This window comes from Dreissena polymorpha, chromosome 11 (genome assembly GCF_020536995.1).
Source record: "Dreissena polymorpha isolate Duluth1 chromosome 11, UMN_Dpol_1.0, whole genome shotgun sequence".
Classification (NCBI taxonomy): Eukaryota; Metazoa; Mollusca; class Bivalvia; order Myida; family Dreissenidae; genus Dreissena; species Dreissena polymorpha.
Window position 1 is genome coordinate 28,380,638 of NC_068365.1, and position 26,911 is coordinate 28,407,548.

The window sequence follows — 26,911 nt, forward strand, 5'->3', positions numbered from 1 at the left end:
GATTATCCTGGTGCTAAGCAGCTGTCCTGCCATTTCGCTTTACATCTTGTTGTGACAGTTACTTAAGAACTATTGGTAGTTGTTAATCGTGATTCTTGTGTGTACTGTAACATATGCGGACCAACTCTTTTAATTCAACTTTGGAGGATACAAACTGTATGTTATACATAGTAAGGTACGGTAGTCCATACAATACTTATCCCAATCTTAGTTTTAACTGTTAAATAAACTGCACCAAACGGCGGGGTACAAAAAACCAATATGCAGTTTTGCATAGTAAATTTATTATAACAATAAAACATCAAACATAATATATTTAACAACTAAAGTAATGTTGTCATCATGTTAACGTGTTTGCTTTCAATTGTGGTAGACACAGATTGTAGAATGTGTGATGTGAGAATGTCTCCATGGGATGCCATGCCACCCAACCATTTTGCTGCAGGAAATTTCGGCTCTGTGTGGGACCATAATAGTGGGGATCCTGAAGAAAATAAAGTTTGCACGCTTTGATAAAAATACACTGGTATTTTGTGATACTTAAATGGTAGCTATGTAAACTTGTACCCACCAAATGTGTTTAGAACAGGAAATTCATGTCAAGTTAAGTTTAGGTTCCTATATACATTTGTATAAATGTATACATTTAGTCTTGATGGCTTAGCTCAAGATGTTATTTATTCAATAAAAAGTAATTTATAGGCACAGATGAACAATCACAATTGTTGTATTGCTAATAATAGTGGTTTACAGTAATTGAGTTTAGACGAGAATTCTGAGTTTATTTTTACAGAAGCTTAAAAAATCAGCTGTTTGTTAAAAAAAAATTGTCGGTCAAAGTGTCCGTGATTTGCACGCTTCAAAGGTCTTAATGAAACCTCTGCAGCTAGGAGTGATAATTTATTTGTGTCACTCTGAACAAGCCATGGGTAAATTGATTGGAACCTGTCCATGGGAAGGTCAGTATGTTGGTCTATAGACCGTTTCTTTCTGCCCTATATCTATAGAACACTTTGACCTACAACCAATCACATGATTGTATGATTGATACTTGGGAAGGGGGGGGGGGGGGTGGAAGAGGCCAATTTTAGGCCAATGTCACATGGGCTTTTAACAGGATGTATTTCCCACAAAATATCATGTGAACATTTTACCTATAATCATGCAAGTGCTTGTATGATTGTTACTTTGGAGGAAAGTTAGACACCTATCTTTTAAGAATATTTTGAGGTAAAAGGTCAAGGTCAAAGAGGCTTGGGTCAGCACGATACTGTATCTTGCGAACACTTTAATTTATGAACTTGCAACTTGGTAAAGTGATAACATGGGAGAAAAAGAAGACACCTTTTTATTTCAATCTCACAAGGTCAGATGAGCTTGTATCAATTTATTGGTTTCTGCATGATATCTAGAGAGCACTTTGACCTATGATTTTCTAAATTGGTCTGCTGGTTACTTGGGAGGAAAGAGTCATTTTTTAGGTCAAAGGTCACAGGAGCTGGTAACAGGAAATTCATTTCTGCTCAATATCTTGAGAATACTTTGACCTCAATCATACAAATGGTAAAGCAGTAACATGAGTAAAAAGATAGACGCTTAACAAGTTTGAGGACATCAGACCAAATGTCAAAGTCACAAGGGCTTGTTTACATGTAGTGAAATTGGTTTCCACATAATGAATAGAGAACGTGTTGACCTTTATCATCTTGTATGCTGTTTAATTGGTAGAAAAGAAAGATGCCTTTAGAATTTGAGGTCAACAGGCCAAAAATTAAGGTCACTTGTAAGTTGTAACATGAACTTTACTTCCACACAATATCTACAGAATGTCACAAATCATGTAAATTAGTATTGGGATCGCCTGATACAAGGATGACACTTAATGATTTTCAAATAAAGAGATCTAAGGTCAATGTCAAAAGGACGTCTTTGCTGCGAGCTGGAAAGCATACATGTTTTACTATCATCTCTTGTTTCTTTATCAGTAGTCACTGTTTTATTTTTTATCAGAATTCCAAATTATATAGGTACTTTATTTTTTACCCGAAAAAAAATCAAAATTAAACTTATTTCCTTTTTATTATTGATAGAAACCTTTTCAAAAACTGTATCACAATCTTAAAACATATGAAACATTCATCAAAGTCCCATAGGCAGCTAAAAAATAAGACAAGGATTTCCTGGACAGCTACATTTCATACAAATGTGTCAACTGCCAAAGAATAAAGATTGCATATTTAAAGAAACAAGTGAAGTATATGCTAATGTTTTACACCATACCAGTATATGCTAATGTTTTACACCATACCAGTATATGCTAATGTTTTACACCATACCAGTATAAGTAGAGCTGGACGATCCAAACAGACTCCAAATATTCCTTTAGAAGAAGCGTCACTCTCACCACCTGTGAAGGTATACGCATAAAAAATTCTTAAATGTTTAATTTTTCAAAAAGGCTTATTTACAGCTGAACCTAATATAGAATAAGTATATGTTGGCTGACCTCAAAGAAGGGTTCATAAATGTATCATTAATCATAGTGGTAAAAAGAATTTAAAAGTTTGCATTGTAATCAAATATAAAGACCATTTACACAATTCTGTGAATACATTATAAAATTACAGTAAATACAAACATGCACTGTTCCGCCCTATAAAACATGTATGAAATCATGTGCTTTAACACCACATTTAAATACTGCTAAAACTACTTGCCCATCATAATAGGAGATCCAAATTGTTTGAAGTGCTCAGCAATTTCATTTAAATATTGAGGTAACTCTGAACCTGAGTTGATGTGAATGATTTTGCATGGGACCTGAAATTGGAGTAAAAACAAATTTTGGTAGGTAATAGGATAAACAAGTTCTGAAGACATATTAATTGGGTAACCAAATAAAATTGTTTACATTATGAAGAAACACTTTATTATAATTTATTTGATTAGTGCATCACTGCAGTGACCTGGCCTTAATCTTACCGGGACATTAGATCCCGAAAGGTTTTGAGAATATTTGGTGGTTTCTCAATCAAACAAGTGCTCAAGATGTGTTAAGCAAAAACATATTTTGTTTTATTACTCTATCTGCAGAAGAACAATCACTTAGAGCAAAACAAGATAACATGTAAGTATTACGCAAGCAGAATATTTTGGAAGATTCATAATATAAAATGCGCATTTTCCAACAACTTAATCTTCAACATACGTCGTAAAAATAGTCTAAACACAGGCACACTTCAAAAGACCCAATCCATTCTCGAGAGTTTAGAAATCTGGCAGGCTTATCCCCCATTGTGACTAGAGCTTGCTGAATGTCCAGAATAGAGGGAACCTCCCGGGCAGCCTGACCAGTTGAGGTCCTCTGTTGTTTCACCCAAGAGCAAAGTGTCTGTAGAGTTCGGTATCCACAACCCCATCCCTAGAGTAAAGTAACCAAGACCAGATTCTGTTTATGTTTTATGAAAATATTTTGGAAATGTTTACAATATTTTATCAAAACATTGTTTTTCTATAAAAATCCAACATTTGTCATGAACATAGTTAGAAAGGCATTAGAATGTTTTAAGGTTTGAAAACTTATTTTAGAGGGAATAATATTAAAAATGTCTTAAGAATATATATTTGCAAACTATTTGAAAATATTTGGGGAACAACATCAGCAATGTCTTACTAATGATCATATTTGGGACATACATAAAATAATGTATGATGAAGCTATTTGGGAATGTAATAAGCACCGTCTAATGAACATATAATTTGGGTATGACATCAGCAATTTCTTATAAACACTCTGGAAATGTTGTCAACAATTAATATCTTATGAATTTATTTGGGATTGACATCAGCAATGCCTTTTGAACATGTTGGAAATGCCATAAGCAATGTCTTATGAACAGGTTGAAAATGTCATAACCAATGTTTTGTGAACATATGTGGGAATGACATAAGCAATATTTTATGAAGATATTCGCAAATGGCATCCACAATTTTTTATAATTTTTTTTTGGAAATGTCATCAGCAATATCTCATTGACAGACATCATTTTTGGGATCGTCATCCGTATTGTCTTGCGGGCATATTTGGCCATGACATCAACAATGTCTTATGAACATGTATGAGAATATCATCGCTTATTGGTGCTCGATTGGTCATTGTCGGCTCGGGTACTACTTACATATACCCAGTTACTCTTATACTAAATATACTTAATCGTACCCCGTCAATATTAGACTGTACCTGAGTTGTATTCCCACCCAAAATCCAATGTCATAAAACGCGCTACCGATTACCCAAAACAAACTTCTATTTAAAAAAAACTGCATCAACATGATTTTTGAGTATGAGTTTCGATAATATATAGGCCATTTTACAGAAAATTGACATAAATGTAAGTATTATTAATTAAAAAAAATAGCTGACAACGACCGACTAAACGTTAAATTCTAGGGTACGTTTAAGTATATTTACCATACCCGGGGTACATGTAAGTATACTTAAGAGTACCCGGGGTACATGTAAGTAGTACCCGAGCCGACAATGACCAATCGAGCCTTACTGGTGTGTCTTTTGAACATATTTGACAATTGATTAACAAAATCCTATTAAAACGATCCTAATCCTATTAAGTAATGGTAAAATCTTGAATATATATCATCTGCAAATGTTTAATAATTTCACTCAAATCAGCCGAAAATGATATCACACGAACAACTTGATATACACAGGACAAATCGCACGACATATGTAAACAGGGGAGCCAGACAACTCGCCCCAAAGCCAACTCGCCCCAGGACAAGTCGCCCCGAAAATCTGGACAAGTCGCCCCAAATATGTTGGACAACTCGCCCCAATCGAAAGACAACTCGCCCCAATTTTGTTTCTTATATATAGTATTATAGACATTTTGTTCATATAAAATTTGTTAAGTTTAATGTATTAATATTCGTGATTATTGTTTTTAGGAAATGTAGTTGTATGATGTTTTTTTTTTCATTTCATATTGTAAAACTTTGTAATTCAATAATTGTTTACATACCGGATTGCGTTTAGTAATAAATTGTTATTAGCTTTTTTATGATTGTGTTTATTAAAATAAGCCCCATTTAGTTCGTCTTGTTTTGAAAACGTGTGAAATGTTAATAGTTTATTTTGACGGCATGCTTTCATTTTCTGTTCAAAGATTGTTTAATGAGACATTTTGTATGATAGTTTGGTTTAATTAAAGAATAATGGAATGTCTTTGTGTTAGTTATGTTTTGAAAACGTGTGAATTGACGAAAATTAATTAAGCCGGCATGCTTTCATTGTCTGGTCAAAGATTTATTAATAAGACAAACGGTATGACAGTTTGGCGTGATTAAAGAATAAATAAGGTAACACGCTTAACCAGACAACAATGCTGTTTGCAAAGTAATTATAAGGGCTGACTATATATAAAGAGGGTATCTGAATGAGCCCAAAGTATGTGTTTTGTTTGTGTCGGACAATACTATTTGTGACTTGGAATACGATTGCTATATAGTTGTGTGGGTTTCAGTGCATCTGCCATGTGTTCAAACATATATGTGCTTATTTGATGTCGGATACAATAATTTTCTAGTGTTAGTTAGTTTTGTGTTTGTGTTTCTGCAATGGCAGAAGTGGCAAATTGTATACATTGTGGAAAGACAGTTGGGCAGAGGCAACGTGCTGTTTCTTGCGATGCCTGCGAGCGATGGCAACACATAGGCTGTGATTCTGGTAAGTAAACTTATAATATAATTATTTGTTGTGTCTTACATTTTTTAGGTCAGGCAGCTTTTGTTTCCCCATAAATAATGAATCTAAATTGTTGGATACTTGCATATTATCGGGTAATCAACCAATGTCCGTTAATCCGGTGACACATGTTTGACGACCTGATAACGATCATAAAACCTTTCAGATAAATGTCAAAAGTCACTGGACCGTTATCTTTGCGTTATTTGGGTGATGTTTACCGCTTTAAACTATTGCTCATGGTGTAATATTGAATGTGTTTACAGTTTTTTTTTACTTGTCAGTACAAATATATTTTAAACGTTTGTATAAATCCTTAGTATTGAACATTACTATCTGCTGAAATGATTGAATATTATGATAAAATGTGCATTTTATATTTATGATAAGAATTTACATTAACCTTTTATTTAATATCCTTCATGTATATACATAAGTCGCATATTTTGAAAATAATTACTTTGTCAAAAAAGGCGTGAAAACTCGACACTAAATAAAGAAATATCGTATTGTTTGTTAAGTGTATGTGCTTGACATATTTTTAAAATAGCATTTTGTTGTGGTAATTCTGACGCTATTGGTTATTGAGATATCGCTGTTGACAAAAAGCCGTTCAGTTTGACATGTAAGGTTCGTTTGTCGGGATATGCTAAACTTTAAATTGAAACAGAACCAACATATTATCAAATAAGACGAATACTACCACCAATAATGTTTATTAATATTTTTTTCATAATTGATTGAGTTATTGTAAATATCGTACTCTATGTTGGCCTCTTCTTATTGAAAATGCGTGTATACTGCCAGTGTCATGCGAATATGGATCTTATTTCTTAATATCCACCTTCACACATTATTATCGCCTCTAATTAAACTATCTCTACATGTATTTAAAGAACATATTACTGCGAACTTAATAGTACCCCATTATAATACCATTCTAGCTACCGCTACCGTAGATCATATTTCAGTAAATAAGATTTCTTCGGAATTATAAAATTTCGTATGCTGTGATTAGAAGATATAGAAATTTATTAACTGTACTGTGATATCCACATAAAATAATGACGTTACCTGTATTGCTAGGAATTTTACGCGTTTATAAATGCACAGAATACCTAGTGTATAACATTATTTATCGAGCGGACAGATGCATTAATCTGCGCTGGACCGCGCGTTGGGTATTTACTGTTTAGTAACATCTTAATACCATCATTTTTAAACTGATAACGGAATAATAAAAAAAATCGTTAAGACAGACAGACACACAATTTGATTGTCGAATACAATCAGTACATAGCCATATAAACATTATACATATTTCAATTAAAAAGCATGTCAAGGAAATGTGATTCATAGAATTTAGTTTACTTACGGAGAATGTTCTTAACATATTCGATGCGAGTTTAATATATGAGATCTAACTTTTAATAAACAATTATATATTAAGTTAATTATTATTACTACTGATAAATAACATTTAAGCTTTCCTATTAAAAGAGCATTTAACATTTAAGGATTCTTATTTAAAGATACTGTGTACGTGCTTGAATTAAATCTTTTTCTGTATTAAAATGTTCTAATAAAGTATAAATTTCAGATTTGGCACGAATCTTTGTATATTGATAGATCTTCTATTAATCCCGGTAGTGTTTATTACCAATTATTGTCAATTAGTGTAAATTATAACATCAATCAATATGTGTCATGAATTGGGCGTACCCGAGATACAAACATGAGCCGATGTTGTCTACAACAATAACGATTGCCACACTTTACCTTTAATTGAGAATTACAGACGTGTTAATCAAAAAGTGTTTTCTATCAATTACTGTAATAGATAACATCAAACAGTAGGTGTCATACATTTTCATTCATTCTTTCGTAAGGTCCGGTGACGACATGAAGCAGCTTCCGTTACTGTTTGCGGTGATGGCCGGAAAAACCAATGAAGACTACACACAGGTAATTGTATTACCCTTACAGTTCGTACCCTTACGGATATTTACATATGCTTAAATATACAGTATTAACAAACATTCGCTCACAGCCTGTGAATGTTTTCACACTCATGCAAACTTGAAAGTTGAGCGACTAATAAAATCAATAAAATCATGAATAAAAAAATAAAAATGATTTAACACACGCGTCATTTTTCCAATTATTTTCCAGGTTTTCAAAGGCGTCATGGACATCCTCCATAACGAAACTCGAGTGAAAGAATTCATGGTCGATTTTGAAGCCGGGATGTGGCAGGGCCTCCGGGAAGTTTTCGTCGACCCAACAATTAAATTATGTGCCTTTCACTGGAACCAGGCCGTATGGCGGCACGTGCAAAGCCTCGGTCTCCAGGTAATAAATATAATTATGGATGTGTATAAATAATTTTATGATTGTACTTACGAAAATTTAAAATTTAAATTTTTGCCGTTATATAAATCTAGGAAAAAAATAACACAGACAAATGCCGATGTTGCATATCACTTATTATATAGTATTTCATTGATTTTACAGAGCGCCTACAGTTATTATTATTGCTCATGTGTTGTTTTTTTTTCTTCTGATTGTTAGAAATGTTTCAACCATTGTGTTTAAAAGCTTGTTTTTGTGTGAAAGTTTGTGTTTAATTATTACGGATGTTTGAAATGTTTGATAATATTCATCATGGCTCATTACAACCTGTGTTTGTAATGTTTTAAAAGTATTAAAGATGTTGGAAATGTTTGATAATATTTTGTGAAAGTTTGTGTTAATTATTACGGATGTTTGAAATGTTTGATATTATTCATCAAGGCTCATTACAAACCGTGTTTTAAAATTATTTTTAAAATGAGTTAATAAATGGAAATGTTTGATAATATTTTGAATTGTCTTTTCATTCATAAATCTGTGTTATTTATTTCATTTAATATGCTAAAATTGATGCTTTGTATGTTTTCATCGTGAGTCTGTAATTGTTATAAATTATGAATAAAATTATGAATATAACACATTTCTATTTTTATTTTTTTCCCCATGTATTATTCGTTTTGTGTATTCAGCATTCCTTTTAAAGTCAAAAATGTTATTTAATACATTTTTTTCACAAAGAGTATTATATATGTGACAAAATATTTCGTTGCACGCTGTCATTTAATTTGGGGCGAGTTGTCTTTTATTTGGGGCGAGTTGTCTTTCGATTGGGGCGAGTTGTCCAATATATTTGGGGCGACTTGTCCAGATTTTCGGGGCGACTTGTCCTGGGGCGAGTTGGCTTTGGGGCGAGTTGTCTGGTAACCAGCAAACCGTAAACAGTTGCACCGTTAAAATAAGTTTAATGGTTTGAATCGCTTACACGTACCCTATCATCAAACATATTGCAACCATAATGAATATAGTCATAATGGCCTTTAATAAAGTGACAATTGTTGCCTTTATTTTCAAGATCTGTGTGAACAACTGTCGAAAATATTTCATTGTTAACTTCAATGGGTGCCGCCATCTTGGAAATTAGAAAATGGCGTCGACAGTGAGTAAATTGTTATTATTTTACAAATAAGTAAGGTTTCTTTGATGTTATATATAAAACAAATAAATAATGTATGTAAGATTTGTTATCCATGTTTTATTCTTATATTAACCATTATTAATTACAAATTTACCGTTTGATTATTTGAATTGCAGCTTGTTTTTTATTTGTATGAAATTCGGAAAGAGTTTTCGGACAGGAACTTTTAATATTGTATAATAATAATTGATTTTGTCGTTAAATGTCCATTATTCAATTTCTTAATGAATATTACATATTCACATATTTGTATAGTATTTATTCATGTTAACTACATGGATTGGAGCAAATATGGAAATGATTCGATTAGTTGTCCTTTTCATGTTCAGCTAATGTAATTTGGCATGAATGTAACATGAAAATGGTTAATAAAAGGTCAATCCAGTTTTTTAAAACAATTTTAATCTGCTAAAAGTTGCACATACCTCAGTAGAAGATAATTCCATCACTTTCAATTTAGGGGTTTGAGATAATAGTCTATTCCCTTGTAAATTCTAATTAAATATTTGCAAAAATTCATTTCAATAGATTTTCCCTTTTTTATTGACCACATAGAGAAACAGGATGGGATAACCATAAAAGAGAAGTGTGCAACACCATGTTTTTTTCACATTTGATATTTCCCTACACTTACTTAATCATTAAAAAAATGTCATAACAAGGCAAATCAGGCAGTCCAAAATCAAGTACATTCAGAGTCTGAATCAGACGTAGGAGGGAAACAACAGAAAGTACTGATTTGGCTATTGTTAATTACATCGAAAAACCTCTGAAATAAATTTATTGGTAATAAATCCGGAGATCTCTGACTGTATCTTAAGATATGCAGTTCACCCAAAAAATACACTTTTTAGATATGGAACAATCCCAGTACAGGCAGTCAACTTGAAAACATGTTATACATTTTATCTACAAACACGTACATAATATGTGGATTACAAATTACCAAATAATTATCATTTAATCTATTTCTTTGTATTTTGATCAATATTTCCAGAGGATTTTATGTAAAAGACCAGTTGATGATTGACATCACGCGCACCTGCAAAGTTTAGACTCCGCCTACTGGTTGGCTAAAAGAGGTGGCATTCATATAAGCGCATATAGAGAAGGTTGACAAAATCATCGTTTTTAATGATAATCATGGGTAATATCAAATATAATTTTACTAATTATGTCTATAAAACATTAGCATGCAAGGGAATGCATCTTTGAAACTGTTATATTGTTGTTATTAATCGTTTTTTAATCACAACAAACTCGGGAGTGGAACGCAATCTAAGAGCTCGATATGTGGTTACCACAAAAATCTATCTACTTGGCACTTCTTCACGACCATTTTTAGTTAAAAAAAATCTCAGACATTGAAATTGTTTCAGAATAAATTAAATTTAATGAACGAAAACAAATAAGGATGAAAACAAACAACCAATAGGTCTATTTTCTGTACGCAACATAGGGTAACTGATTTGAACCTTTATGTCTGAAAAAACTTACCTCGTTACACATTAAATAAATTCTCTTGACTAATGTAATTGTTTTATTTAATTGTTCACACTTATTTTGACACTCTTAGTTGCAGCTTTTATATCCTGGTGTTTAATTGCACCTCTGTTCATCACAAACCGATTATCTCTTTATGATCGGATACTGTCCAGACAATTACAAAGAAAACATGGTGTCATAAAGTAACACCCAGAGGTCCTAAACTTGGTCCCCTGAATAAACCACATGTGGCAGACGAGTGTCTGGTCATTAAACACAAGTTACGATACCTCCATGCCATCTCTTGGCATATTGAGCAGTCATTTAAGCCAAATTTTAAAGCTAAAATACTGAACAGTTGCTTCAATAAAATATGTTAACATTAAAAAATTGAAGACATTTGTCGGAAATGGATTAACAGGAACTATATATATATATTCGGCATTTTAATCATAATAATACATTTTAATAACTATACATTTAAAATATTGTGACATTTTTCTGCTATATACGCTGATAATACCCAAGTAAGGTATTAAACGGGTACCAGCAAAAGTAAACTCGGCTAGTACGTGTAAAGATATTGTACATTACTGCAGTGTAAGAAACGCCAATCATGAACAAAAGCAATCACAATAGGGTAAAACATAATTGCGTTAAAAAAACAAAATATATACATTTATCAGAAAATGCTATTTTTATCACTCCCTAATACTAGTAAAGAGATTTCAATATACATGCAAAGACAGTTCAATTTGCATAATATGCAGGGTTTTTCCGTTTGTATGCTAAATTGTATTAATATTGTCATTTAATGTAAAAGAAAATCACCACAATATTTAAAAATTGTAATGTATTACGCTTTTTAGGGCTTTGTTTTATAATTGATTAAATGCACCTCTGACACTATCGATCGCTGATGAAAAATAACACTATCCACACAAACAGCTACAATTATAATGAAATTAATACATTTTTATTATTATTGAAATATAATTTATTTAAGTCTTACTATTAGAAAGAATACGGCTAATTTATTGTTTTGTTTTGTGGAATTGTCAGTATTTAGTCTTCTGCGGCCAATTGTATAAATCTGGATAACTCTTATCCAGTGGATACATTGTACCTTTTGGTTATCTTATCATAAAATTGAAGATAACCAAAATGTATCCGCTGGATAAGAGTTATCCAGATTTATACAAATGGCCGCTGATCACGTTTACTCTATGCTTATAACTACTTCGTATTTTTATGACGAGGAAATTTGATTTGTGAATACCGGGTATACATCTATTTGGTACTAAATATGATATATTTGCACTTTATTTTAATAGTTTTAATGTTTAGTTCGATCTTATTACCAATTTATTGACTTAACAAGAGTCCTTTATACATGTTTTACGTTACTGTAACCAGTGTTTTTGCCAACCAGTGAGTGTGCATGCGCAGAAAATCCCGAATGTAAACAATAACATTCAACTGGTCTATAGATTAAAAGTTATACCGTATGTTTGTATACAAATAAAAACTGGAGGGGTTCTGATTCAATTTCTAAAAAAATATTGTTTAATTAAAAAAAATGGAATTGAGCTTTAACATTTGAGAGAAATGGTTTCAGATTTTCACAATCCTTGCTTAGTGAAGGAAATTACATACATGTTAATTATTTAATATCTTTCAGTCTACAGAAGCAAGTACATCTAATGATGACCATCACAAGAAGAAGAGTCGACTGGATAGATTTAAAAATCTGGAGTTGAAGATGGTAAGAAATGTTGATTGATTTGCTCATTAAAAATATGCATTTTTGTTGTATATAATTTCATGGGTGGAAAATTTCATGTTTTTTTTCTTATCAGTTTTTTTTTTTAAAGATTTGCAATTTATCCATAAAAACATTTATGTATATAACAACAACAAAAATTAGCAAGTATCATAAGGCAATAATTTATAAATGAATCCATAACAAGACTTGAGAGCTTATGATATGGTGAACTGACCAATAGTAGCACCAACAATCCAGCATTGCATCTTAAACTGAAGTACCATTAGACTACATTAAGTGTTACAGAAAATGTTTTAATCATTTTGAATAACTTTAATTTGATAATTATTCTGCTTGCACTTACTTATTGAAATTAGTGCACCGAATGGCTCTGATAGGAATATATGTAATAAGCACTGACATACGAGTTTTGCACACCTTTATTGACATTACACAACAGATTAACACCAATTAGCTGTCGATGTGGTTTAACCTCTAAGCGATTAAAATCAGTTAAACGAACGGTTGAATAAAGCAATCAAGATGTGATCACCACCATCTTTCAATTTTCTGAAAATACATGAAGTTGCATAACATGGATTTGAATCAGAAATGGAAGGTTGGAAAAAAACAGGATTCAAGCATTCTTGTGTTATATTGGATACAGCGTTATAATGGAGCGCGTTATATTGGAGTTACAGTGTATACTGGTAGTAATTATGTACAATACATCATTACATAGATTGTTAGTACTATCTGGTCCTTGTTTTATCAGAATGAAGCTCGCAAGATGAACCACCAAGAGGTTGTTGAGGAAGACAGGCGTAAGAAACTGCCAGCAAACTTTGAACAGAAGAGAAAATTCATTGATTGGGAAGAACAGGAGGAAAAGAAGAGAAAGGTTCCTTGTTATTAGTTGGTCGCGTTAGCGGCCGACTAAATTTACAGAGCATATTTTGCAAATCAGTATGTGCTTAGAAGCCTTAAGTACGGTAAAAACCGCAACTCACTCTGCTAGGAACGATTACTGCTGCCTGTCTGCAGCAGACGACAAATGATTCTGCTCTAGCAGTGAGTGTATATACCAGCTTGTAAGACGACATTGGCCAGTCTAGTGTTTATCATTGAAATCTGTATATATTGGCTGCTTTCAGGGAAAACGGGGCTTAATGCACCTCAAATAAGATAAGCCTGTGCACACTGATTAGCCTGTGCAATGCGCACAAGCTAATCAAGAACGACAGCAGCGAACAACTTCAGTGCCTTCAGCGCTTTGATATAAACTATTAATTTGTGTGGGTATTATATAAGACACACAAAAAAATTGTCCAGTAAATATTATAAATCATTCTAATCCACACAATTTCATTTCAATGACATTAAACGGATCTTTGGGTACCAGCCAAGCATTTTCAAGTTTGTTCCAAAAAGACACATAATACTTCTTCTAACCAGATTAGTTGACCGACTCACGAGTGTCTTGATAAGCCAATGGCTTGTAACACTATCATGCGTTGTTAAAATGTATCTGTTTGAAGAGTGTTCCATTTTCCCCTAAATTCTACTTAGCCATTAAGAATTGATGCCTACAAAAATGATGAGTCCCAAATAGATTTAGTCGAGTCGCAATGTTTGGATCCGTTATAGACATCTATGTATGTGTTTCAGTACTATTTTGTACACCTCCTTTCTCAATAAACAATATTCCTGTGATCAACTTAATGTCAATAGTCTTTCTAAAAATAAAATATACAACACTATCCTAATCTAATAGACTTGTATAGTGTAAACAAACTGAATTAATATGATCAGCTCAACAACGACCAGCTTAACTTTAAGATAATTCTTTAAAGTAACACGATAAAATAACATCACTGGCATTTTTCCATTTCTTTTAATAGAAAGCTAGTCATGTTTTGAAAAAAATGCTGCAGTTCATGGACACAGTAGGCAATTTATTTTTGTGTGCCTAGCAAAATCTTTGTGCAATTAGAGCTGACTCTCATGCTGGGAAAGCAGGCTTAAATGCATGAGGGTAATGTGTTGCTCCAGATTAGCCTGTGCAGTCTGCGCAGGCTAAGTGTGCAGTGAGTCTGCACAGGCTAAGGAAAGACAACACTTCCTTTTTAACTGGAATGTTCCCTCAGAAGAGACTTCCTTTTAACAAAAAAATCAATGAAAGCGTAAAGTGTTGTACCTGATTAGCATAAGCAGACTGCGCAGGCTAACCTGGGACAACTAGACACATGCATTAACATCATGTATGTTGTAGGAGGCAGAGGCGCGTGGGGAGGACTATGACAGGGTCAAGTTGCTGGAGATAACAGCCGATGAGGCAGAGAAATGGGAACGAAAAAAGAAAAAGAAAAACCCGGATCCTGGATTCTCAGGTATGTAGTGAATTAAACTTATTCCCTGTGTTGTTTGGATGTTTGGTTTGATTATATTTTTTTAAAGGTAAGGACTTTTATCCTTACTTTGAGAGACCTCAGATAATGCCTCTTACATTCAACTTTTGGTTCTTGACAGGTTTGTAACATAAATCAACCAGGTATGCTTAAGATGAAATCATATAAACATTACAGCATTTTCTTTTTCCTCAATGACTCATATACAAGATCTCTGTGAACAATACCTCAAAATATGCTGCCATTGATAAAAGACACTCACATGTAAAAGATATGTGAAGACATTTCTTGTGAACCACAACCAAAGTACATGATTTTCATATACAAGTGTCTACTGTATTAAAACAGCAAGTGGCACTTTTTTATGCATTGTAGAAACATCGTTAAGTATTATATCAGTTTTGAGATATCATGCATGAAATCGTGAAGATCGAAGATCAATCGTCGTTGTCAAAAATTGAATTTAGCATAGAATATTCTTGCTCCTACTTTGTACATTCTTCTCCTTTTTTACAGTGATTGACATTTTGGTATCTCTAAAGTCAGTAACCAGAATATGTTCCCAAAGAAACAAATCTTAGAAAGATGAAACAAGAAAAACATAGTAGTTTCATGAACATTAAAATGCACTCTTATATGCTATGTTCCTTGTTTGAGATTGAGATTTATATGATTAAATAAATCATGTATTCATGAAGAGGTTTCATGTCTGATTTCACATGTAAATTTTACTTATGAAAAGATGCTTATACAGTAATATGCATGCTGGTTTAGCAATGTCTTAGGGTTACTTGTTAACCTTTGTTGGTACATGTGTATTACCATTATTCCATCAATGAACTTTGCTTTTCAGACCTCATTTGAGGAGTTTTAAAAGAGAAGTGTCATTTCAATGATTGGCTAATCAATATTTATGAAAACAAATTTTTGTCAGCCTTTTATCCCATGGTATAGACATGTAATGTAGTGACAACGGAATCTATCTGTGGGTTCCATTGATGAAACAGTTTCGGCAGTTAGTTTTAGGGACTTAAACAAGTCTAGACAGGTCACAGACTCACTGTGCTGTTCTCCATTTCAGGCTACGAAGCGGCCACATTGAGAGCGTATCAGAGGAACACAAAGAACTTGAAGCCTGATATGCAGGAGGTGGCTCGACAAAAACACAAACTGTACGTATTGGCTGAAATACAATATGTGTCTAGCTCTGGGAAAACCAGGTATAATGCATGCATGAAAAGTGTTGTCCCAGATAGGCCTGTGCAGTCCGCACTGGCTAATAAGGGACGACACTTCTGCCTAAACTGAAGGTTCATAAATTGTTGCTTAAATCAAACAGCTTTACAAATATTTTCAATGGTAAGATTGAGCTAAAAAATTAGCAGTTTGAGTATTTTTAAAGACCCTGTTTACTTTAAGGATAAATTTGATAGAACAATTAATCAAATGGATTCTATTTGTTTCTTAAATAATTATAAAAAAAGGCCAAAAAAGGAGCAGTTATATGTACTTCCATTCATACTTGTTTGGTTGCTGCTCAATTCACTTATAAGTGAATAATTCTTTGACTTAATGAATTTTTATAGTAATTGTATTATATTAATTATCCTAATCACTTCTTTATGTAATCTTTCTATATTCCTCTGCAGGGGTGATGATTTCTATGCTGGGACGAACACTCTGGGTCTCACACAGGTCAAGGACAATCCAGAGGCAGTCAACAGAATGGTGGACGACCTGGAGAAACAGTGGGTCCTTATGTTATGTCTTATTGCCATTAGCCTTGAAATAACATTTTGTAAACCATTTATCACTGAGTTAGTATTTTCACGCATTTGTAGTCACTTAGAAAGTTTTATTGAATTAAGACCTTTCTTACTAGATTCAAGTTTTAAAGGCTTCAACTCCAAACGTTAGATACTGATGAGCCACAAACAGCATAAAACCTTAACAGACTGCAAGTTACTCGCAGGCTGTTCTGGTTTTATGCTGTTTTCACATAGCCAATGTCACTTTGCTTTTAAGTGGGCAAGAGTTAAATGAAAGCAGTTTACGTCTGGTGGCCTGGGCTTGTTTTCCTAATATACATATAATTTAAACTTCAAATACCATCTCCCAGGTGTTAGGTATTTGCTTAAAACATGTATAATGGTATGATGGTCTTTTCCAAGATTGTTCAAAGCATTACAATGATCACAGTTTTGAAATCCCCGCCACATAACTCACATGATTTGTGCGGGGATTGGTGATGAAATCCTTTCTGCGACCATTCTCCCCTACCTTTGATTCAAGTTGGGCAGTCGTATGTTACTCACATAAGTATGGCTCATTTGGTCATTGTCGACCTGAAATGGCTTGAAGTCACCCGGGGGTTACCCCAGGGGACATAAATCGGCTTCTAGTTACCCCGGGTGACTTCAAGCCATTTTAGGTCGACAATGACCCAATGAGCATAAGTATTAGCTCCTAGTGCTTTCCCTGGCAGTTGGTTAACTGATCGCCATGATATGACAAAAATATTGATGAAAATGAGGGAAAAAAGTAATGGTATTAATAGTGAGATTTGATTGGAAATTTTTTCTCATTTACTCCATTGGACCATAATTATTTTTATGTCCCCCACTATAGTGGGGGACATATTGTTTTTGCCCTGTCTGTCTGTTGGTACGTTGGTCTGTCTGTCTGTTTGCGCCAACTTTAACATTTTGCAATAACTTTTGCTTCATTGAAGATAGCAACTTCATATTTGGCATGCATGTGTATCTCATGAAGCTGCACATTTTGAGTGGTGAAAGGTCAAGGTCAAGGTCATCCTTCAAGGTCAGAGGTCAAATATATGTGGCCAAAATTGCTCATTTTATGAATACTTTTGCAATATTGAAGATAGCAACTTGATATTTGGCATGCATGTGTATCTCATGGAGCTGCACATTTTGAGTGGTGAAAGGTCAAGGTCATCCTTCAAGGTCAGAGCTCAAACATATGTGGCCCAAATCGCTTATTTTATGAATACTTTTGCAATATTGAAGATAGCAACTTGATATTTGGCATGCATGTGTATCTCATAGAGCTGCACATTTTGATTGGTGAAAGGTCAAGGTCAAGGTCATCCTTCACAAGGTCAAGGTCATCCTACAAGGTCAAACGTCATATAGGGGGACATTGTGTTTCACAAACACATCTTGTTTCTTTTGAACATAAATGTTTTCTTCAATATGCAATTTTGTGACTTATAGTTCTTACTTTTGTACCAGATTTTCATTACAACAAATGAACAGGTTTTTTACAATCATAAACTGTAAGTCTTATTATGCATAATAGGAAGGTTCTGTTCTGTTTTCTCCATAATAGCTCATCCTATTAATGTTATGATCAGTCAAATAAATGGAGTTCTAGTCTGAGAATATAAAGGCAGTCCAAATTATATTGTTATCTTGCTTGCTAAAGCTCCTTTAATTATTTATAGTTGAGTCTCCTTCTGGTAAAAGGGAGTTTAATGCATGTGCGTAAAGTGTCGTTCCACAGGCTAATCAGGGACGACTTTTGCTTCTATGGTGTATTTCCTTCAAAGGAAGTCTCTTTGTACAAATTCCAGTTTATGTGGTAAGTGTCGTTCCTGATTAGCCTGTGTGCACTGCACAGGCTAATCTTTGATCACAATTTAAGCATCTGCATTAACTCTTCCAGTGCGGGAACCAAATTTTGAAGGCCTGTGCAAACAGTTTGGATCCAGATGAGACGCCACAGAACGTGGCGTCTCATCAGGATCCAAACTGTTTGCTATTTTGATAGTATTCTTTGAAAAAAAATGGAAGAAAATGCTAATTTTAGAAATTTAGCAGACCACATTTTAGCAGACGACAAATTTCCCAGCATGCAAAGGGTTAAGCATCTACATTAAGCCCTTTTTCCCAGAGCGAGGCTTATTTTTAAGTGAAACGTGGCCTTACAGGATTGCCAAGAGAGCCAAATACAGCAGAAGACGTACCCATGATGAAGATGCTGACATTGACTTCATCAATGAGAGGAATGCCAAGTTCAACAAGAAGTTGGAGAGATTCTACGGCACATATACAGCAGAAATTAAACAGAACTTGGAGAGAGGGACAGCTGTTTAGTGACGACAATAACTTCCTGTGGAAATTGATAAAAAAACTTGGGAATGTGGTTTTTGTATTACTCGTATGGTGTGTTCACACATGTGGTGCAACATTCATCATGATCTTGTACCATTCACTTATTGAATTTGATTAGTTTTCATCAGTTTTCCAATGACCACATTGATATGGTAATTGAAGTCTTAACAGTTGAATTCTCCCACAATTTCTCGAAAAGAGTGAATGGTAACAAATGTCAAATGTGCGATAAAAGACAGTGTCAACGTGGCTTTATTTTTTTTCCATAAAAGCCATTGAATGCATACAGTGATTTACTTCATAAACAAATTTTATGTTAAATTTGCTTCAAGCCTTAAGAAGACCTTTGTAAATCTGACTATGTAGAATTGTTGAGATATTCTCTTAACCCTTCACCCTTAGATACGTATTTTGACGCATTTATAGTCATATAGAAAGTAACATTTAATAAAAGACCTTTATTACTAAATTATAATTTTAAAGGCTTCATTACCCTTAGTTTCTGATGAGCAGCAAACAGCATAAAACCTGAACAGACAGTAAGTTACTTGCAGGCTGTTCGGGTTTTATGCTGTTAGCACATTTTCACTTTGCCTCAGAGTGGGAAAGGGTTAAAAAAAAAAAGCTACCTATTCTTAAAGTTTTCTTCTCTTCAATACCATCAGTTTTCTACTCATCTCCATCAAACTTGATCACAAGGTTTAAGTTATACTAATTTGCATTTGTCAGCTGTCAACTCAAAGAATTGTAAAGTAATAGCCCTCGATTTATTAAAAATTTGCTCTTTTTCTTTTTGTTTCTTTTTGCCACACAGTTTTCGACTCATTTACAAAAATGTTTTGTTATTTCAAGATTGCTTTTATCTAAGAGCATATGTTACTAATTTACTAATATCCTATGACATTTTAAGATTCTGATTCATTATTTCTAGATACCGCATACATTTTTTTTTAAACAAATGACATTCGTTGGTTTTATTTATTGAAATGTGTATTGTTTTTTAACTTTCGTTTTTTTAAGTAATATTTTTACATATTTATTTTAGATGAATATGGTGTAAATAAAAACAGTTACATAAAATATGTTTCCAATCATATTTATTTCATTAAAAATATAGATCTGAGTATAAGTGGTGCTTTTATAGGTAAACAGTGCAAAAGATCTCACACATGTGAAAATGCAAAGGGTTAACATTGGGATATGAGTGCATCTAGTATATCACAGGCATCTGAGAAGCTTGCTTAAAAATATATGACAGTCATATATATCAGTCAAAACTGTAAAATGCTTCATAAATAAGGTCAATTAGGAACATGAAGTTTGGAATTAAAGTATTTGTGAATTTATCACATCATTAAAATTATATATTTATAATTAATACAATATGAAAATCTTTATGCAACAAACAAAACAAGAACGACAATAAAAGCACTTATCAACAGATTTGTTGAGGATTGTTTCATTCAAACAAGATTATCTTAAGAAAGAAGATTATATGGTAAAGCATGCACATGATGCAGATTTTAAGTTGCCTCAGAAAGGAGTGTATGTACACCTTTGTGTGTGTTGAAATCCGGAAGGCAAACAACTTGGTTTTGTAGTTTGTTATAATTAAAAGATAATCAACAATTTACTGTTGAAGGAAAGAAGTGGTATAGGAAAGCAAAAAAAGTAAATGTTATCTCTAAATCATCATAAAATGGTATCACTAAATGTCTCTACAACAACTCAAATAAACATGGTTAGTACAAGTTAACACAAGTCTGCACTGAGCCATCAATATATTGTAAAAAACATTGCCACAAACATCAACAACACAAAGACACTAGTAATACTGTTAGTTGAGATAAAATAAACTTAAAAATATATAATTTCAACAAGTGTAACAGTTTTAACAGATACAAAAAGATAAACGTATTCAATAAAAGATATGTAATGAAATTCCAAGGTTTCATAATTATTTAATCATAATCCTTGTATTTACCCATTTCTATTATGCTTCAATATTTTATGTATGCACAGACATTAAAACATGGTAATACATCAATATAGTGGTCATAAGACTATAAGAATTTTTTATAAATATAAATTGTAAATGTGATGAAAAACTGTTATTTGTACAATATCACAGTACATTTGGATGTGTATAAAGTTTATAAAAGTTATCATAAAATAAGAGGATTTCAAGATATGCACAACCTTAGCTACATACCAGGGACACAGGCTATCGAAATATCTCATGAAAATTACTGAAAGTGCTCTGCAAGTCGAATAGTGGTTCTTTGAATAACTTCTTCATTGTGCCATGGACAGATTTGTACGCAATTTTATTCCATTTATGGTCAATCAATTCACTTCTACAAAAATGTCACAAAAACTTGTTTTGGACCTCAGGAAGCCTATAGCTATATACACCTTTTTATGACCCTTACAGAGTTGTTGTTATTATATAAATGGTTATGTTGAACTTAATTTTCCACAAAATGAGATGAAATTTATGGGGAAAACACACTGAAATATATCACAAAACCTTTTTAATGCTGTCAATAATTTCTCTAGAACATTATCAATTTCTTCTCCATGGTAGCTTGACAATTTTATTAGAATCAGGCCACTCGTATCTGGTCTGGTATTCTGTGAAACTAGGACTGTAGGTCGTCAAACCCAGCGGTCGTCCGTGGAGCATAAAATTTGGCGTCGGATTCACAATAAAGTGACTTGTTTTCACGTCAGTTGGGGGTGACTTGTAACGGGTCATATACTCGGTTTTTCCAGGGTAGGTAGTGTTGATTCCGGCTTGTTCCTGGACAGAAAGGTTTTTGTGGCCCCTTGGCATGGCAGTGAAACCTTGATTGTCCGTGGCTGTTGCGTTCAGAGCATTTGATGCCTTCAGGTTGGACAATGCCTGACTGCGACCAGCTGTGCCCTCTGCAAACATGGTGCGGCTTCGTGGAAATATGCTGTCCACTGTCTGGTAGCCTGTGGTCAATGGAAACATTTAAAAATAAAATAAGAGTTTTAATAAGGGTTATAAATCATACACATTTAGGGTTGAAATATAAAACAAAAGTGCCATTGTGAAAATGGTACGTCCGTAAGTAAAAACAACAACCAGATTGAAGAAAGTCTCAGTTGATTTAATTATTTTACTTTTGTCAAGTCTCGACCTTCGACCTATTGACTTGGTTATGGTAAGTTCCTTTCATTATGCTAGTAAGTACATCAATTATTTCAAAATACTTTATTTGCTCAATGCCATGTTATGACCTTTAACCTTTACTTATGACATTGAACTTTAATCTAGTGACCTGGTTCTTGCACCTGACAATCGCTCACATCATTCAGAAGGCTTTTGAAGAATTATTAGAAAATCCATCCTTGCTGGATAAAGCTATGATACAGAAAAAGTGTACAGAACTAATTTTCTTAATTTGACCGTTACTTGTGACCTTTGATCTAAGAAACTGCTTTTTTTTAGACATTAAGTCTCATCATGCACATCACTGTTAAGGTACTTGAAAATACCTTAATTTGACCCTCGACCTTGAATGTGACCTTTACCTTAGACCTGTGATCAGGTTCTTGTGCCACCCTATGTCTTATCACGCTGATCACTTATGCAAAGTTATTTTAAAATCTATCCATGCTGGAAAAAAATATATTCCGAAAAAAGTTTTAAGTACAAACTTCTTTAATTTGACAGTTGACCTTGAGTTGTAACCTTGACCTTGGGCCTAGAAACCTTTTTTGCACATAACATTCTGTCTTATCCTCCTTATCACTTGTGGCTAGTTATATGGAAATCCATCTATGCTGGACATTACATTATGCTCCACAAAGTGCCAAGTACAAGTTCCTAAATTTGACCTTGGACCTTAGGACATAGTAAATGCAAGCAACATTCATGCTCATCATGCTGATGTCAAGTTATTATACCCCCATTACTGGTAATTATACCCCCATTACTGGTAATTATACCCCCATTACTGGTAATGGGGGCTATATAGGAGTCACTTTGTCGGTATGTCTGTCCTGAATATTTCATCCGATCTTCACCAAACTTGGTCAGAAGATGTATCTAGATGATGTCTAGGTCAAGTTTTAATATGGGTCATGCCGTGTCAAAAACTAGGTCACGGGGTAACTTAGTGCGTTTTAAACAGAAAGATTGTCCGGACCATTACTCTGTCATTCATCATTAGATTTTAAAATGACTTGGTACATTTGTTCACCATCATGGGACGGTGTGTCGCGTGAAAGAAGTACGTCAATATCTCAAAGGTCAAGGTCACACTTTGAGTTCAAAGGTAAAATGCTTGTCCGGGCCATAACTTTGTCGTTTATTGTGAGATTTTAAAATCATTTGGCACATTTGTTCACCATCATTGGATGATGTGTTGTGCGAAAGAATTACGTCAATATCTCAAAGGTAAAGGTCACACTTTGAGTTCAAAGGTCAAAAATGGCCATAAATGAGCTTGTCCGGGCCATAACTATGTCGTTCATTGTGAGATTTTAAAAATATTGGCACATTTGTTCATCATCATTGGACGGTGTGTCGCGAGAAAGAATAACGTCGATATCTCCAAGGTAAAGGTCACACTTTGAGTTCAAAGGTCAAAAATGGCCATACATGAGCTTGTCCTTGCAATAACTATGTTGTTCATTGTGAGATTTTAAAATCATTCACCATCATTGGACAGTGTGTCACACGAAAGAATTATGTTGATATCTCCAAGGTCAAGGTCACAATTTGAGCTCAAAGGTCAAAAATTGCCATAAAAAATCTTGTCCGGGCCATAACTACGTCATTCATTGTGAGATTTTAAAATGACTCTGTACATTTATTTTGTTCACAGTCATTGGATGGCGTGTCATGCGAAAGAATTCAAGAGTTTGAAGGTCAAAATGGCCGTAAATGATAATGGCATAATAATTCATAAAAATGGCCATAAATTAGCTTCTCTTATTTTGTGGGGACTGAATGCAAAATAGTCTGTGTCAGTGCAGCATGTGGGGGTATACATCACGTCTGTGACAAAGCTCTAGTTTAAAAATACATTCATGCTGGAAACAACTACATGTATGCTCAGAACAAATATGTCCTTCCGCACTCCTGTCCGCTCATGTGTTAGCACTCGAAATTTTACAAATAAATGTGTTATATATTCTTTTGTTACATGATCAAGTAGTCTTAATCCATAAATAGAAATACATTAAACAATAGCACAACCAAGATTTACCTTTCGTTTCCACCTTGGAGGGTTGGGTGTTTCCAAACCGGACAGCTGATGGGGATCTTTGTTTCATGTCCGATACTGTGTTATTCATAGTCTGACCGGCAAATGCTGCAAAACAATTATAAGAGAGGAAGATTTTTAAAAGGCTTAGCACCTGGTGATGCTTTGAATGAACAAGAATATCAAATAAACTGATGGCTGCTTCCAGACGATACGTTTTGTCAATGTATGGTTTAATGAAGAGTATGGGAACTAGAAATTTAGCTAATAACTCTCTGAAAGAATTACAGACTGGAATATTGTTATTGACTTGACATTGAAGCAGAATTGTGTGGCAATATGTGCAGGTCCAGCGTATGCTGCATATATATTTTCGAAATGTTAATCATAAGTGGCGGAGATCTCATGCGGAAAAAAACAACATTATTTGAATATCAATAACTCCCTCGAAAATCACTGATGCAGAATGACTTGACATTAAGTGCATGTCTACCCTTAATAGGATCATAAGTGTTCAAGATCTTGTGTGGAAACAAAATATTTTTCAAGGGGCAATAGCTCCCTGAAAAGTCATCGGAGCAAACCGACCTTAAAATATGCCCGTGTCAACTCTGTAGGGAGTACCCAAGATACAATTTCATCAAAGTTCCAGTGATCTGATACAGGTATGTAAATTGGCTTAGAAAGGTTAATATTATCAATCAAAGAAAAATAACTTTCTGTACAATTATTTGAGGTGAACAACTTAAAAATATACGCAAGCCCACTCAATAGGGATGCTTTAAATCAAGTTTCAGATTCAGATCAAACGTGGAAAGGAGTTATTATTTAAAGTGCAATAACTTCTTGAAAAATCAAGGACATGAAATACCCTCAGGTTATTAACCCGGCAGAAATTGAAGTAAAATGACAATTACTATTTGATCTGTTGAAACTGCCCCGTAGATATCCACCCTGTTGACCCTTGTCCATCCAGCTGGTGGCCAGTTTAAAGGGGTCTCTTGAACCGCGAGTGAGGTTGTTACGGTATCCAGTATAGCGGTCAGTCACACCAATGTGGTCACCAAACTGCTTGATCCGGTCAGCTGCTCCGGTTGTAAATGGAGCCAATTCCTGCAATGATATGTTTTATTGTAGTTTTTCAAGAGCAGAAATACATTTTATAAGACAGGTATATACAAAATGACCAATTTGTAGATATCAGTTTTACAATTTATGTACCCTTAAAACTGGCTTATTAATGATCAATAAAAATCTCTAAAATTGTCAATCTAATTCAATTAACTCAAATTAATAGTTTTCCTTACTCTTTAAATTCTCAATCAGTATGAAACTTGATCAGCACATTTATTTGTATTTATGAGATCTCCGTTGAATTCAAAATTGTTTCTGTTGACTATAAAGCAAAGTAAGAAGCCTGATTTATTACACACACATCACAAAACTTGCTAAAAACAGTTCAGTAAAGACACCTCAAGTGCGCCACCTAGTGCATTTGTCCCATTTGTTTTTTACTTTACCAACCAATTGAGAAGGCAAATTCAGTATAAAAAAGATACCTTTTCTACATTCTGTAGATTCCTCATTGCCCAGTGATGTCGCTCTCTGATCTCATTTTCTTGGCAGCTGGAAATTGCAGTGCTCCCCATTTTATTTTTATAATCAAACAATGTCGCTGCCAGTGAGTCCAAGACATCTTGGGCATCTGAGAGAGTAAAATATATTACTTTAATACTTTGTTCATTAATGTATTGTTAGATACACATATATTTATTTTTACAGATATCAAGGATGTTTTAGCGCCATTTGTGAACTTTGTACAAATGTATGCACTTAACCCAACTATACAAAATAAAATTAATTTTGGGTTCAAGTCATGCAAGACATTTATTTATTTATTTGTGTTAATTCTTTGACCCAAAGGTTTATGAGACATTATTGTAAAATTACATAAAAGAAGCTTAATAGTGTTCAATGTCAACCAGAGGCTCTACTATAATGCCCCTTTTCACTCTTATTATTAAATAACAATTGAATGCTTATGTTTAAATAACAGTTTGAGCCCACTATAAATTAAATTGAAACTGGATAGCATATGCCTGTTATATGTGCATTGACAATACAATAATGCTATATCTATAATACTCATTCAAGCAGTTAACATGCTCAATTGATAGCATTATCAGAGATTAAGATTCATTGCAGAATAACTTACTCTGAGCATGAGCATGCACCTGCGATGAATCAAATCCTTTCTGCCAGTCATTGGATGTAGTCATCAAATAGCCATCCAATTTTAAGTGGTCCAGCCCATTTGCAATGTTATTGAACTCATTTCCAATTTCTTCAGTAACATAAAAGTTGCCACTCTGACATATTTCCTCTAAATCTTTCTTAATTGTGTTAACCGTACTAGAAAGTCCGTTCCTGCGATAGCCTAGCATGGTTTCAGCCCAGAATAACGCAATTAATTACGCGATAATAGGGTTTTCAACGTGTTAATTGGCAATCAATTTATTAAACGGCGCCGTTAGTTACCTGTGTGGCAACGCATTCGCTACCGGTTCCG

At 33.8% G+C, this 26,911-nt stretch overlaps 3 protein-coding genes across 3 annotated transcripts; 1 reads left to right on the plus strand and 2 right to left on the minus strand.

Annotated features, from left to right (window-relative positions):
- Nucleotides 1–9,242, minus strand: LOC127850834 (ufm1-specific protease 1-like). The gene is made up of 5 exons (XM_052384179.1): nt 9,102–9,242; nt 3,209–3,421; nt 2,718–2,820; nt 2,337–2,407; nt 1–484 (listed from the first exon to the last, which is right to left on the minus strand). The coding sequence occupies exons 1-5, from the start codon at nt 9,240–9,242 to the stop codon at nt 341–343; spliced, it is 672 nt and encodes a 223-aa protein (XP_052240139.1). The 3' UTR covers nt 1–340.
- Nucleotides 9,189–20,196, plus strand: LOC127850833 (pre-mRNA-splicing factor syf2-like). Its single transcript, XM_052384178.1, has 7 exons — nt 9,189–9,269; nt 12,475–12,558; nt 13,334–13,459; nt 14,831–14,948; nt 16,048–16,138; nt 16,616–16,714; nt 18,919–20,196. Exons 1-7 carry the CDS (start codon nt 9,258–9,260, stop codon nt 19,082–19,084), a joined length of 696 nt encoding a protein of 231 aa, XP_052240138.1. The 5' UTR covers nt 9,189–9,257; the 3' UTR covers nt 19,085–20,196.
- LOC127850827 (uncharacterized) lies at nt 20,183–26,911 on the minus strand. Its single transcript, XM_052384169.1, has 5 exons — nt 26,558–26,911; nt 25,902–26,047; nt 25,260–25,455; nt 24,346–24,450; nt 20,183–22,081 (listed from the first exon to the last, which is right to left on the minus strand). Exons 1-5 carry the CDS (start codon nt 26,784–26,786, stop codon nt 21,669–21,671), a joined length of 1,089 nt encoding a protein of 362 aa, XP_052240129.1. The 5' UTR covers nt 26,787–26,911; the 3' UTR covers nt 20,183–21,668.